Raw genomic sequence first — 15,555 nt, forward strand, 5'->3', positions numbered from 1 at the left:
TCATACAAGCGAGCATCTCTCTGAAGCACTGACAGAAGCAGTGACAGAATGGAAGTTGCAGAGGGGCAGCAGCACAATCCCTGTTACTACAGACAATGCTAAAAATATGGTGAATGCAGTCAATGCAACAGCTGGACTGGGGCCACAAATTGGCTGCTTTGCACATACTGTTAATCTTGCAGCCAAGAATGCAGTCTCAATAAGTCAGGTATCCCGACTCCTGGGGAAGATTAGGAAGGTGGTAACATTTTTCCATCGGAGCACAACAGCCTCCCACGCCCTAAAAGCCAAACAGGAGATGCTGAAATTGCCAGTTCACAAACTAATACATGATGTCCCAACCCGTTGGAACACAACGTATGACATGCTGGAGCGTTACTTGGAACAGCAGGCTTCCATCTATTCTGCTCTGATGGACAAGGATGTTAAGAAAAATGTCAGAGACATTGCTGTTTAGACTGACAGTGAGGAAAAACTGGCAGAGGACCTAACCAAGATTCTCAAACCTCTTAAGAATGTGACAACAATCATGAGCACAGAAACATCCCCTTCAGTGTCCATGATCATCCCTCTGCAGAAGATGATACTAAAATCCATGACACCCAGTGAAGAGGACAGCTCCACCATCAAAGAAGCTAAGGCAGCCATCACTAAAAACCTGGAAGACAGATACAGGGACCCTGATCTTCAGGACTATCTGCACAGAAGCACAACCCTGGATCCAAGATTTAAGTCCCTGCCCTACTTGGAAGAAGACAGTGTTAAGAAAATCTACAGTGTTGTTACCAGAGAGATCATGGAAATTGAAGAGCAGGTATTGTTTTTTTTTTGTTTTGTTTTGTTTTTTTAAATGATGTAATTAGTACTAAATTTTAATGTATTTTATCATCATTACCATTTCTCTCTTTTTTAAACTAAACAGAATATTTGAGCCTTTGCATTTTTTCTTTTCTCAGTGTACAGTAGAGCATAGTTTTAGTGGCTTTGCTGCTATGAAAGTGTTTGTTATCAATATTTTTAAAACTACAATACTAGTTGTCATTTTATCATGCAGGTTCGACCCAGAGAAGCCCAGATGGCCAGTTCATCCTCAACTGGAGAGCCAGAGGCATCAGAAAAGTCATCTCCTCCTCAGAAAAAATCTGCCATGGCAGAGCTTTTTGGAGAACTCTTTACAGCAGAGAAGGCAACCACCAAGTCTTTGTTCCAGATCACTGAGGAGGAGGTCATGTCATACAGGCTCACAGGATGCATTCCTGCAGATGAAAATCCACTTGCATGGTGGAGAAACAATGAGCATAAGTATCCTCATATTGCTAAGTTGGCTCGACGTTACCTTGCAGTCCCAGGTACATCTGTACCAAGTGAGAGAGTTTTCTCTACAGCAGGTGACATTGTCACTGCAAGTAGATCTCGTCTTTTGGCAGAGAATGTGGACAAACTGATCTTCTTGCAGAAGAACATGATAATAAAATGAGCAGGGCCTTGTTGTTTATAAGCAGTTGACTGTTTTTTTTTATGCAAAATTTTATATTGATGACCTAATAATCTGGATTATTTATTTTGTAATTTTAGATAACACAGTCGCACTTTAAGTTTGATAAGAAATCCAGCCTTATTTATTTGATTGTGTTGTAAACACTGCACTTTAATTTCAAGTGGAAAATACTGAGTTTTCCATTAAGTACTGATAATCAGGAAACTGAAACATGTCAACTTTTTTTTTGTAGTTGATTTCATACAAAAGGACCTAAGTCTAGTGTTGATATGGCCTATGCTTCTTTGTTAAAGATAACTTTGTTTGCCAAATAAATGAAACACATGTTGGAACTAGCAGTGTCTCCTCTCTTGCAGTCCCAGAATCTCACCTACTTTTAACCTAAGACTGTCACAATGATGTATCAAATGTTAGACTACCTCATTCTTTCAGTTTTAACCTGACTATACAAGACATTGATTTTCCTAACGATCAACGTATACCGAACCGAACCGAAAACCGTGACCACAAAACCGTGATATGAACCGAACCGTGGATTTTGTGAACCGTTCCACCCCTAATCTATATCTATATCTATATATATATATACACACACATACACACACACACATATATATACAGTGCAGGCCAAAAGTTTGGACACACCTTCTCATTCAATGAGTTTTCTTTATTTTCATGACTATTTACATTGTAGATTCTCACTGAAGGAATCAAAACTATGAATGAACACATGTTGAGTTATGTACTTAACAAAAAAAGGTGAAATAACTGAAAACATGTTTTATATTCTAGTTTCTTCAAAATAGCCACCCTTTGCTCTGATTACTGCTTTGCACACTCTTGACATTCTCTCGATGAGCTTCAAGAGGTAGTCACCTGAAATGGTTTTCACTTCACAGGTGTGCCTTATCAGGGTTAATTAGTGGAATTTCTTGCTTTATCAATGGGGTTGGGACCATCAGTTGTGTTGTGCAGAAGTCAGGTTACTACACAGCCGACAGCCCTATTGGACAACTGTTAAAATTCATATTATGGCAAGAACCAATCAGCTAACTAAAGAAAAACCAGTGGCCATCATTACTTTAATTTAACTTTAAATGTGTCCCCAAGTGGAGTCGCAAAAACCATCAAGCGCTACGACGAAACTGGCACACATGAGGACCGAAACAGGAAAGGAAGACCAAGAGTCACCTCTGCTTCTGAGGACAAGGTCATCCGAGTCACCAGCCTCAGAAATCGCAAGTTAACAGCAGCTCAGATCAGAGAGCAGATAAATGCCACACAGAGTTCTAGCAGCAGACCCATCTCTAGAACAACTGTTAAGAGGAAACTGCGCGAATCAGGCCTTCATGGTCAAATAGCTGCTAGGAAACCACTGCTAAGGAGAGACAACAAGCAGAAGAGATTTGTTTGGGCCAAGAAACACAAGGAATGGACATTAGACCAGTGGACTCATCAGCTTTGGTCTGATGAGTCCAAATTTGAGATCCTTGGTTCCAACTGCCGTGTCTTTGTGAGACGCAGAAAAGGTGAAGGGATGGATTCCACATGCCTGGTTCCCACTGTGAAGCATGGAGGAGGAGGTGTGATGGTGTGGGGGTGTTTTGCCGGTGACACTGTTGGGGATTTATTCAAAATTGAAGGCACACTGAACCAGCATGGCCACCACAGCATCCTGCAGCGACATGCCATCCCATCCGGTTTGTGTTTAGTTGGACGATCATTTATTTTTCAACAGGACAATGAGCCCAAACACACCTCCAGGCTGTGTAAGGGCTATTTGACCAAGAAGGAGAGTGATGGAGTGCTGCGGCAGATGACCTGGCCTCCACAGTCACCGGACCTGAACCCAATCCAGATGGTTTGGGGTGAGCTGGACCGCAGAGTGAAGGCAAAGGGGCCAACAAGTGCTAAACACCTCTGGGAACTCCTTCAAGACTGTTGGAAAACCATTTCAGGTGACTACCTCTTGAAGCTCATCGAGAGACTAAACAACTAAACGCAAACCGGATGGGATGGCATGTCGCTGCAGGATGCTGTGGTGGCCATGCTGGTTCAGTGTGCCTTCAATTTTGAATAAATCCCCAACAGTGTCACCGGCAAAACACCCCCACACCATCACACCTCCTCCTCCATGCTTCACAGTGGGAACCAGGCATGTGGAATCCATCCCTTCACCTTTTCTGCGTCTCACAAAGACACGGCAGTTGGAACCAAGGATCTCAAATTTGGACTCATCAGACCAAAGCTGATGAGTCCACTGGTCTAATGTCCATTCCTTGTGTTTCTTGGCCCAAACAAATCTCTTCTGCTTGTTGTCTCTCCTTAGCAGTGGTTTCCTAGCAGCTATTTGACCATGAAGGCCTGATTCGCGCAGTTTCCTCTTAACAGTTGTTCTAGAGATGGGTCTGCTGCTAGAACTCTGTGTGGCATTTATCTGCTCTCTGATCTGAGCTGCTGTTAACTTGCGATTTCTGAGGCTGGTGACTCGGATGACCTTGTCCTCAGAAGCAGAGGTGACTCTTGGTCTTCCTTTCCTGTTTCGGTCCTCATGTGTGCCAGTTTCGTCGTAGCGCTTGATGGTTTTTGCGACTCCACTTGGGGACACATTTAAAGTTAAATTAAAGTAATGATGGCCACTGGTTTTTCTTTAGTTAGCTGATTGGTTCTTGCCATAATATGAATTTTAACAGTTGTCCAATAGGGCTGTCGGCTGTGTAGTAACCTGACTTCTGCACAACACAACTGATGGTCCCAACCCCATTGATAAAGCAAGAAATTCCACTAATTAACCCTGATAAGGCACACCTGTGAAGTGAAAACCATTTCAGGTGACTACCTCTTGAAGCTCATCGAGAGAATGCCAAGAGTGTGCAAAGCAGTAATCAGAGCAAAGGGTGGCTATTTTGAAGAAACTAGAATATAAAACATGTTTTCAGTTATTTCACCTTTTTTTGTTAAGTACATAACTCCACATGTGTTCATTCATAGTTTTGATTCCTTCAGTGAGAATCTACAATGTAAATAGTCATGAAAATAAAGAAAAGGCATTGAATGAGAAGGTGTGTCCAAACTTTTGGCCTGTACTGTGTGTATATATATATACATATATATATATGTGTGTGTGTGTGTATATTCACAAATTGAAATATTAAACACATGCATATGATGGCGTGAACTGATCATTCAAATATTTCCTAAAACATGCATCATTGATGTTTTTTAAATTTGGCCATTCTGTGTTCACATGGGCGACCTATGTTTATAACCACACTAAAAAGTCTTCTATGGGTCCCCTCTAACAGAAAAAAACAGGTTGTCAGCTTTTACTCAGACATGTCAGCAAAAGTCATTTCTGAAGCCCTATTCTGAAATGGCCCCCTGACTAAAAGCTGTGACAACAAAACGGGATGTCAAATCAACCACCACAAGTCAAAGAAGTAGCCTTTAGACCTGTAGCTACTCATTATATAACGTTTCTTTTGTGCCAAAATAAACAGAATTTCTACACTTCACCATACATAGACCATACATAGACTTTGCTCCAAGTTACTCTTTGATGCCTGAGAATAATTTTTCTATTGACCCCTTGCACGTGACGTCACGTTCCACTCGCGCGAAATATGAACGCCATGATGGACGGCAGAAGAACAGTGGACGTCAATTTAAGATACGGAGGCGCGTTATAGTTCGTGACTTTCGTGGTTGAAGATAGTTTTTAATTTACTTCCATGGTGGTAAGACGGAGATTTCCGTGCAATGTACCAACAGGCAAGGCTGTAAGCCTAATCTTGCCTTTTACAGGATACCTTTTGATGCGGACAGAAAACGGCGATGGGTAGCTGCTATCAATCGTAAGGACTGGCAGCCGTCGAAATACGGCTACGTTAGCTAACTACACTGAGTTTGTTTTGACTGACTCTAACATAGCCAAGGTTATATAAGTTTGATAACGTTTTAATACGAAACTTACCTTGTAAAAAAATGTTCGCTGCAGATCCGGGAGTATTTGGACGGCTGCCAGTCCTTACGATTGATAGCAGCTACCCATCGCCGTCTTCTGTCCGCATCAAAAGGTATCCTGTAAAAGGCTAGATTAGGCTTACAGCCTTGCCTGTTGGCACACTGCACGGCACAACAGAAAATCACCATCTTACTACCATAAAAGTAAATTTAAAAACTATCTACAACTCTGGAATGTCACGAACTACAACGCGCCTCCTTGTCTGACGTCCACTTTCCTTTTGCCGTCCGTCATGGCGCCGCCTCCCATGTCACGTGATATTTGTGACGTGTCTGCAAAGGGTGAATATCAAAATAGTTGGTGGTTGCAGCAGCTGATGATGCTACAAAATGGGAAAAAACTTAAAACTATCTAAGACATCTACATTATAGTGGAACCACCAAGTTATTGCCGCACTGTATATATGTATGTAACCTCCAGCCCTTGAAAGCACTTACCAAATATCGTGGCATCGTGGCACTCACACTGACAGGGTTCATCCTCTATGGAGCATGAATAAGGTCACACAATTTCAACATAAATTGCCTTGGAGTTTAAGGTAGAGTAAATGATTCTGAAAGACTTGCTATTTGAATGAATGAATTTAGTAAATATCTCCTCACGGTCCACTGTGTGTGTGTGTGTGTGTGTGTGTTGAAAAAAACAAACAAACAAACAAAAAAAAACCTGCACATAGCCCTGGATCTATAAATGGGAAACAAAACAAAGTGGCTCAGACCAGGCCACACACTATTCCAGCCACAGGACAGGGGAGTGGAGGAGGGGAAATGGGGAACAGGAGGCAGTGTGAGTGAAAGGAATAGTGTCTCTGGCTGTTGATTTCAAATATCAACAATCTTTCTCCAGAATCGCTCACTCCACCTATTTGTATTGAACAGGCGGACCAACTTGATCATCCTTACAGCTGCTGTTAACCAAGCGTGATACAAGCAGTAACCAAATGTAGTCACTTCGAAAACAGTCCTAACAGGATCCAACTGAGTCATCATCATAAAAATGGGAACAAGGCACATTGCTGTTTGGGACTTATTTTGTGCTTTGCAAAAAAAATTATTTATTTTTTTTACCTGACTTTTACCTTTACCTAACATGAGTCACATGTTATGTTACTTGAATTTAAAATCTTTCAATTTCCACCTTTGCCTTTTTTGTTTTGTTCCTTGTGGCTTGTAATGGAAACATAAAAGATGGCAAAAGCTTCTCTACTGTCAAGCCTCTCTACATCTATCTCCTCTCTCTCCAGCATGAAGAATGTAGAAATTCAGTGCAGTTTCCAGCCAAAGTGGTTCTTTACAGGCATGGTACACCCACAACATTTTGCTGAAATAGAGACAAAAACATTTTTTTTTTAAACTCAAAATGGCTGTCACTAGCATCTCTTTGTTGATGCTTGCTGAAAGTTTCGAGATTTTCATTGAAACTACTGGCTAATTATTTTTTCATGCCACTCCACCATTTATTTGCAGGGCAAAATGTCACTTGTCACACAGCCAGATCTGATATTCAACCTAGGTTGCTGTTGGTTAATTTATCCTTGTTTTTTGCTTCTTGCTCTCCTCTTGTTCTTTCTACACTTCATAGCTGTTGTTTGGATCCTGCAGAACACAAAGGGTCATGGATGGATACTAGCAACAATGGATCTTTCCCTTGCAACACAACGTGCTTTGTAATGTGACCACTGGGTTAACACCTATTGCACACCTGTCTAGCCAAGAGGGGTCTCCTCACTCCATGGTCCTTCTCAAGATCTCTCCTCTGAAGTTTTCTTTTATCCCTTTCCATCTGTGGTATTTTGGGGGAGTTTTTTCCCCCCTTGCCTGCTTAAATCAAAACTTGTCCATCTGGGGAGTAATCTTCATTTCACAGCTCTTTTATGTTTCTTTCTTTTCTTTTTTTTTCTGGTAAACATTGCCCTTCATCCTTCAACAAAACACCAAATGTTGGTTGAATAGAACCAGTTTTATTTCAATAGAGCAGAGCAGCCATGCTTTATTAGGACATCTAGACGAACACCAGAGAAAGGTGAAAATTTTGTTTTCATCCCAACAGACTTGAAATGTGGTGCCAAGTTATCTCCTGCGCCATTCTTTATACAAGTGATTATACATTAGCACATTTTCACCAAATCTCACCCTAAAAATATCCAAAAATATACACATGGATGGTATGGAGATTTGGCAACACTACTTTTTATAGATCCAAAATGAGTGAAAAATGTTTTTTTTTTTTTTTTTTCTTCTTTTTGGGGCTTTAAGGGCTGGGGTCATCTCACTTAAAATTCAATCAATTAGGGCCATCAAGGGCATCAAGGTTACTCGCAGTGGCTAGACACTGGAAGGGTGGCAGTTTAGATACCCAGGCCTGCTGGGAATATTTGGGTAGGGAAAAGGAAACCAGAAATGCTCTCCCCTCTGCCCTTGCAGTGGCTCAGTGGCTAACAGTGGAAGACTGGTTGTACACCACAGTGTAGTGTTTTTCAGAAAAAAAAAAAAAAAAAAAAAGGTCTCATCTATAGCACAACTGCCACAAACTAAAAAAATTCATTACTGGATGATACAAATCTATTGCTGTGGAGCACACTGTGTTCTCAACACTCATTGCCCCAAGTCTGAGAGCTGACATTAAAGGACCATATTTGTATTTTGGTGTATTAAACATTAACTTGATTTCTCCAATTTCTTGAATAAAATATTCAGGTGAAAAACCTACTTTAAAATTCTATGCTGTGTTTCGATTTAGTCTGTCAATCAACATTTTCTTCTTCTTTCTAGGAGTCCAAAAGAAAAAAAAAAATATTGGGCTCACATGTCATTGATAAATCTGGAGGCAAAAAATCTTATCTGGTAGTTCGTTTTTTTCTAAGCATGAAACAACTAAATCCATTTTCATGATGGCCATTTTTGCATTTCTCTTTGGCAGTGGTCTTTGAATTCCAAGATGCTGAAGCTTCTGGTCTTTTCAAATTAATACAGACATTAATCTGAATTACCACACAATGACAGAGTAACTCTGACAAAAAAAAATAACTATATGTGAATTGTAGTAAATGAGCGTAAATATGCTACACCAGTATGGGCCTTAGACTCTCTGATGCACAGATCTGATCTTCAGGACACGATGATGCACACGCAGCTTTCTACGGTAGTGAGGACTGGCTAGTTATTGTCAGTACAGGTGGAAGGGTGTATTTAATATAGTGAGATACAGTCAACAGGAGTATCATGAACCTGCTCATAGAGTGCCTGTGTATCCTGGTCTTTGCATGGCTGCCCAAATTGAGACATACAACTTTATACCTGAATTTCTATTTAGACAGCTAGAAAAAGTCCAGATTTGTGCTACAAAGCAAAAAAGAATATTTTCCTGCTTGAGTGGAAATGCTTACATACAATCATACATCATTTCTGACCTACACAACAGAGAGGTGTCAGTCAGTGAGTTTAGTAGTTACAACAAGTAGGTTGGTCTGCACAATGAGAAAAGGAGGTTGTTTCAACATCAAAACAAGGTGATAAGTGCGTGATTCTTCATGAACAGAAGACAAAGTCTCCCGTCTTCTTCCCTCCATTCATGCTTTTTGTTTTTTCCACTTGTCTGCTTCTTGCCTCTTCTTTGACATCCTCTGTGTTTTACTAATTTCTACACATTTTCATTTTCTCCTCCTTCGAGCCATCTGTCTATGGCACCCTTCCTCTTCCTCTACTGAAGCATGTCAACAAAAGCATCAAATTCGTCGATGTTTTTCTCATAGACAGCCAGTTTCTCTGGGAGAGAGTCCTGCAGACAAAATACATTCTAATGATTCTTACAACATTTATTCACAGGTGCTGATTAAAGCTTATTACACTGTTACTGAAAATAAGAGTTCCTCTTCACTTTACAGGAGCTGTCTCTCATTTCTATCAGGAGCATTAGAAATCACCCTCACTAAAGGTTTTAACAGGGTTTTAATTATCTCATGATGAGAATAAAAATTGTTTTCTCAAGATCATAACTTAATTAGGTGACTGATTGTGGTTAGTTCATAAACTGCTGTGATGACATACTTTAAGATCAAATCCAAGATCAACTTCAACACATATTTGGTAGACTATGAAATCTGGTTGTAGTTGGCCAATGTACAGTGCATTCAGAAAGTTTTCAGACCCCCTTCTCTTTTTTCACTTTTGTTATGTTGCAGGCTGATGTTACAATCGTTTAAATTCATTTTTTCTCTCATTAATCTACACTAAGTACCCCATAATGACAAAGTGAAAACAAAATTGTAGAAAGTTTGTAAATTTATTAAAAATAAACTGAAATTTCACATTGACATTAAGTATTCAGACCCTTTACTCAGTGCTAGTGTTGCAAAATTCCCGGAATTTTCAAAGTTGGAAAATTTCCATGGGAATTTTTGGAAATTAACGGGAATTAACGGGAATAAACGGGAATTTTGTGGGAATTTTCGGGAATTTATATTCACTGCATTCACCTGATCATTTGCATGCATATACATATGCATGCAAACATGTTACATTTTAATGAATTTCCAGGGAATTTTCTGGAATTTTCCCTAGCTGAGTCAAACTGTGTTAATTCAGGCATAGGACTGTGTGCATTACTATTGTTAAGGTGTGCATATGAAGTGGTTCAAACTACCCATTCAAATGCATAGAAATGCAGGAAATTGAATCGTGATGCTGATGTGATGATCGTCTGTCTCACTGTAAGTGCTGTAGCCTAGTGGAGTATAGGCTACTGATTGATGATGATCAAATGTGCTCGAAATTATATGCATATGTGAATCATGGTGCACAGGTGAATTTGCATTGAATCATTTAACATATTTGTTTCCACCAAAATGCAAAGTTGACTGTTTATATTTAAGTTTTATTTCACACACTTGGGTATGGGGATGATGATTTTACAGTATGCTGGCATTGTGGCCTTTGGGTTAGAGGTGAGTCCTGAGTTCAGGAGATAAGGGTTTCCATTTCCAAAATGGTGATATTGATGTTGACATTCATTTTATTGATTACTGTTTATTTTTGCCCCATTCACCTTACGTTAACAAAAACAAAAACGAAAATTTCCAAAATTCCCAAGCTTAAATTTCCATGGCAACTTTTTAAAAACCTCATTCAAATTGATGACAAGAAAAACCAAAATTCCCAAAATTCCCGAGCCGAATTTTCCTGGGAATTTTCGGTAAAATTGAAAAAAAAAAGTGACAGCAAAAATCTTCTGAAAATGTCCAATATTCTAGAGTGAAAATTCCCATGGGAATCTTCGGAAACTTTCTGGGAAATTTACCGGAAACTTTCCACCCCTTTGCAACACTACTCAGTGCTCAGTTGACACACCTGTGGCAGCAATTACAGCCTCAAGTCTTTTGGGTATGATGCAACAAGCTTTGCACACCTGGATTGGGGGATTTTCTGCCATTCTTCTTTGCAAATCCTCTCAAGCTCGGTCAGATTGGATGAGGACTGTCGATGGACAGCCATTTTCAGGTCTCTCCAGAGATGTTGGATAGGGTCCAAGTCAGAGCTCTGGCTGGGCCACTCTAGGACTTCACAGAGTTGTCCCTAAGCCACTCCTGTGTTGTCTTGGCTGTGTTCTTAGGGTCACTGTTATGTTGGAAAGTGAACCTTCAGCCCAGTCTGAGGTCCTGAGCACTGTGGAACAGGTTTTCACTGAGGATATCTCTGTACTTTGCTCCATTCAGCTTTCCCTCAACCCTGACCAGTCTCCCAGTCCCTGCTGCCCCACAGCATGATGCTACCACCACCATGCTTCACTGCTGGGATGGTACTGGGGAGGTGATGAGTGATGCCTGGTTTCCTCCAGACATAACATTTGGAATGGAGGCCAAACAGTTCAATCCTAGTTTCATCAGACCCAAGAATCTTGTTTCTCACAGTCTGAGAGTCCTTCAGGTGCTTTTGTGCAAACTCCAAGCAGGCTTTCATGTGTTTTGCACTGAGGAGAGGCTTCCGTCTATCCACTCTGCCATAAAGCCCAAGGGCCGGATTCTCTAAAGGCTCTTACGATTAAATTTCCTCTTAAGCTCCACTTTTTTCTTATATTTGGGCTTAAGAAGAATCTTACGATATTTTTGAATTCACAAACAAAATATCTTAAGAACCCAAACAAAAGATCTTAAGAATGCTCGGAACTTTATTCTTATGCTTATTCTTAAGAATAAATGGGATTCTTGAAATAAATTATCTTACTATTTTTCTTGAATAGTATCATAACTTTAAGACAGGTAAAGGTCGTCTTAATTAACCACATGCTGTGTGAAGGTAAGCTATTTTTCAAACATCTTTGATTAATTTAGAGCCAAATTTGATTATATAACATAGATTAATGTAGTAATACCTTAATAATTTGACATTGTATAAGTTAACATAGAGATAACTAACTTAATTAGCCAAGCTCGGACAATACAATGTAACCTATTGTCGTTAGCTAGCACTAATGTGACTAGCTAGCTACAGTAATGTTAGTTAGCTAACGGTAACTTTTCGAACTGGTAATTTAGTTGCCAGTCGCTCGCGCTTGTGCACGCGAGGCTGTTTGTTTACATAAAGGTAGATAGTTGCGAAGTTCGCAAGATAATGTGTAGTTCTTAAGAAAATAATGGGGAAAAGCACTTGAGAACATTCTTATGAACTTCTGATTTTTTCATCTTACGAAATGTCTTAAGATTATTAGTAAGAACTTTTTAGAGAATCCGGCCCCATCGGTTGAGGGCCGCAGTGATGGTTGTCCTTCTGGAACTTTGTCCCATCTCCACACAGGATCTCTAGAGCTCAGTCAGAGTGACCATCGGGTTCTTGGTAACCTTTCTGACTAAGGCCCTTCTCCCACAATGGCTCAATTTGGCCAGGCGACCAGCTCTTGGAAGAGTCCTGGTTGTGCCAAAGTTCTTCCATTTGAGAATTATGGAGGCCACTGATCTCTTGGGAACCTTCAGTGCAGCAGAATATTTTTGTAGCCTTCCCCAACTGTCCTGTCTCTGGCTCCTGTCTCTCCTTATGGCTTGGTTTTTGCTCTGATATGCATTGTCAGCTGTGAGGCCTTCCATGGAGAGCTGTGTGCCTTCCCAGATCATGTCTAATCAATTTAATTTACTACAGGTGGACTCTAATCAAGGTGTAGACACATCTGAGCAATAATCAAGAGAAAAGGGAGGCACCTGAGCTAAATTTTAAGTGTTGTTGCAAAGGGTCTGAATACTTCTGTAATAATAATAATAATAATAAATTTTATTTGTAACGCACTTTACATTTAACAATCTCAAAGTGCTACAGAGGAGAAAGAAGAAAGATAAAAGATCAATAAAATGTTAAAAGGATTACGAGAACAATAAAATATTAAAAGGAGAATCGGGCAGACACTAACAAAAGGCCTTTTTAAATAAGTAGGTTTTTAGAGTTCTTTTAAAATCATTTGTAGACTGTTGGGCCCTCATGTGGTCAGGGAGGGCGTTCCACAGCCTTGGGGCAGCAGAGGAAAAGGCCGGATCACCCATGGAACGAAGCTTGGTTCTTGGAGCTTGGAGGGTGATTGAGCTTGCTGAGCGGAGGGTACGTGGAGAGGTCTGGAGAGTGAGTAGTTCCTGGAGGTAAAGGGGGGCATGTCCGTGAATGCACTGGTAAGTGAGGAGGAGGACCTTATATTAAATTCTGAGTGGGACAGGGAGCCAGTGAAGAGCTTTCAGGATGGGAGTGATGTGATCATGTTTGCGCATTCTCATTAGGATCTTGGCAGCACTTCTGTCAATGTGATATTTCAGTTTTTCCTTTTTAATTTGCAAACATTTCTAAAATTCTGTTTTCACCTTGTCATTATGGGGTACTGAGCGTAGATTAATGGGAGAAAAATTAATTTAAACAATTGTAGCATCAGGCTGCAACATAACAAAAGTGAAAAAAGAGAAGGGGGTCTGAATACTTTCTGAATGCACTGTATGAACTATGAATTTACAACTACTTTCTGGTGTGGTTGAGGTTGTTCTTACTTTTACTTCTGTTTTTATCGACATTGAAATGAATGCATATCATTATCTTATTACACCAAGTCAATAGTTTTACTGAGATCATATTTTTTTTGTCTCATTTCTATTCTCTCTACAAGATCAAAGCCTAGAAAACCTGATTGTATGGTCCAAGCGTAATCTGAACTGACAGTGTCACAGGAAAGGGAGGGATCATGATTAGTTAACACATCATATTTAACTTTTGTAAAGGCATGGTAGGCAATGATCCAGACGCAAAAATCCAGGTGTCCATCTGTCCAGGTATGGGATCCCCTTGAGTCCACTTGAGGTTCCCTAAAAGATTCCTTGAGAGTTTTCTGTCTTCACTGACGCATTGCTAATGGTGCTGGTTTGTTTAAGCTAGGCTTGAGTGTTTTTCTGTCTCCAACATGCTACTTTATGTCTTGTACTTCTTTGTGTTTTATTTAGTTGCATACTTTATTGCATCATTTTGTTTTGTGATTAACCGTTGATTATTTGGTTGGTTACATGGTTGGTTTGTTCTCTGTAAAGTGCTGTGTGGCTACACAGTGGTGTGGTCTAGTTTATTCTAGTGGGTATACGCGCGCGCACACACACACACACACGCACACGCACGCACGCGCACACACACACACACACACACACACACACACACACACACACACACACACACAGGCTCCCTTTCTGAAACGTTAACGTTAGCTCCAGCTGTAGTGTCCCCCGAAACGTCACGCCTGACGGAAGCCCCTATGGTCAAACATGAGCCCGCTTCGTAACACAGAGAAGGCGACTTTATGGACGGGAAAGTGAACGTTATATCAAAAAAACATACTGATACGTATCTTTGCGCATTTTTAAGTGGTTATACGGAAATTCGGGACCTTTTCTAGTGGGTATACGGCGTATACCTGCGTATCACGTAGACTACACCACTGGGGCTACATAAATAACCTTTAAATGCAACCACAATCAGTTACCTAATAAAACACAAATCATGAGAAAGAAAAGTTATGTCATGATCTCAAAATAATGGCAGTAAAATAAAAATGAGCATCCATGGCTGCTCTTTGATGCCTGAGATTTATTTTTTTCTATGATCAAAATAGTTGGTGGTTGCAGTAGCTGATCATGAAACTAAACCTACCTAAGACATTGTCTACATTATAGTGGAACCACCAAGTTACTGCTGTACTTCAACTGTTAGTTTAATTGCATTATAATGCTATTTAAAGCATTACTGTTACCAAGTCGTCAGCCATAGACTGAGAGCTTATGTGTAGAGAGAGGCTGGCCAGCTGGGGGGGGTTTTGGAACTCTCTGTAGAATGTTCCCAAGTCCATTGGCAACAGGTCATCTTTAGAGAAGGCTGGACGCTACAGAGGGACAAGAAACAGACAGACAGACGGTCACACAGAAAGAAAGGCAGACAAAGAGTGAGCCAAAAAGAAAAACAAATTACCCTGGTCACACTTGTTTTATCTTAGGTGATTCAATCCAAGAGGATGGCACAAAGTATAGGTCTGAACAGGGTTTTTGCATAAGGATCCAATGAGTCAAATGTTCATGTTAGCTCCACAGGTTTTTGAACCCTGTCTGATTCTACTTATCCATACCCTGGGGAAAGCACTAAATATCAGCAGTATGCCAACCCCTGTCCTCCACAAAATTTCCACAACCCCTCAGTCTGCTTGTCTCTGAAAACACTTTTCTGTTTTTCCAAAAATTAGATAGTATTTCTTCAGGGAGTGGAGTTAGTTGCAGCTCTAGAGCCCTCACTGTCACTAACGACTATTTCGAAAGCAAACTAATCATTGATTAATGAAACGATTAGTTGACTAATTGTATATTTAATTGCACAAGTACTAAATGGCTCTTGTTTAGCTGTCAAGCTTTTAGATTTACTTGGAGGTTCTTTTAAGCATGTGCTAACTAACAATAAACACAATATACACAAAGCTGATCGAACATCCGGATGTTAAGTCCCGGGTGGAAGAGGTTAAAAGCCAACACAACTCCAATTTT

General features: G+C 40.3%; 1 protein-coding gene across 1 annotated transcript in view; it reads right to left on the minus strand.

Annotated features, from left to right (window-relative positions):
- Positions 1 to 7,462: 7,462 nt before the first annotated feature.
- Positions 7,463 to 15,555, minus strand: part of atg13 (ATG13 autophagy related 13 homolog (S. cerevisiae)) — a 94,545-nt gene continuing 86,452 nt past the window's right edge. The window contains 2 exon segments of the mRNA XM_030070677.1: positions 7,463 to 9,299; positions 14,778 to 14,906. Of these exon segments, the coding sequence (XP_029926537.1) occupies positions 9,222 to 9,299; positions 14,778 to 14,906 (207 nt within the window). The 3' untranslated portion in view covers positions 7,463 to 9,221.

Source organism: Myripristis murdjan, chromosome 2 (genome assembly GCF_902150065.1).
Source record: "Myripristis murdjan chromosome 2, fMyrMur1.1, whole genome shotgun sequence".
NCBI lineage: Eukaryota > Metazoa > Chordata > Actinopteri > Holocentriformes > Holocentridae > Myripristis > Myripristis murdjan.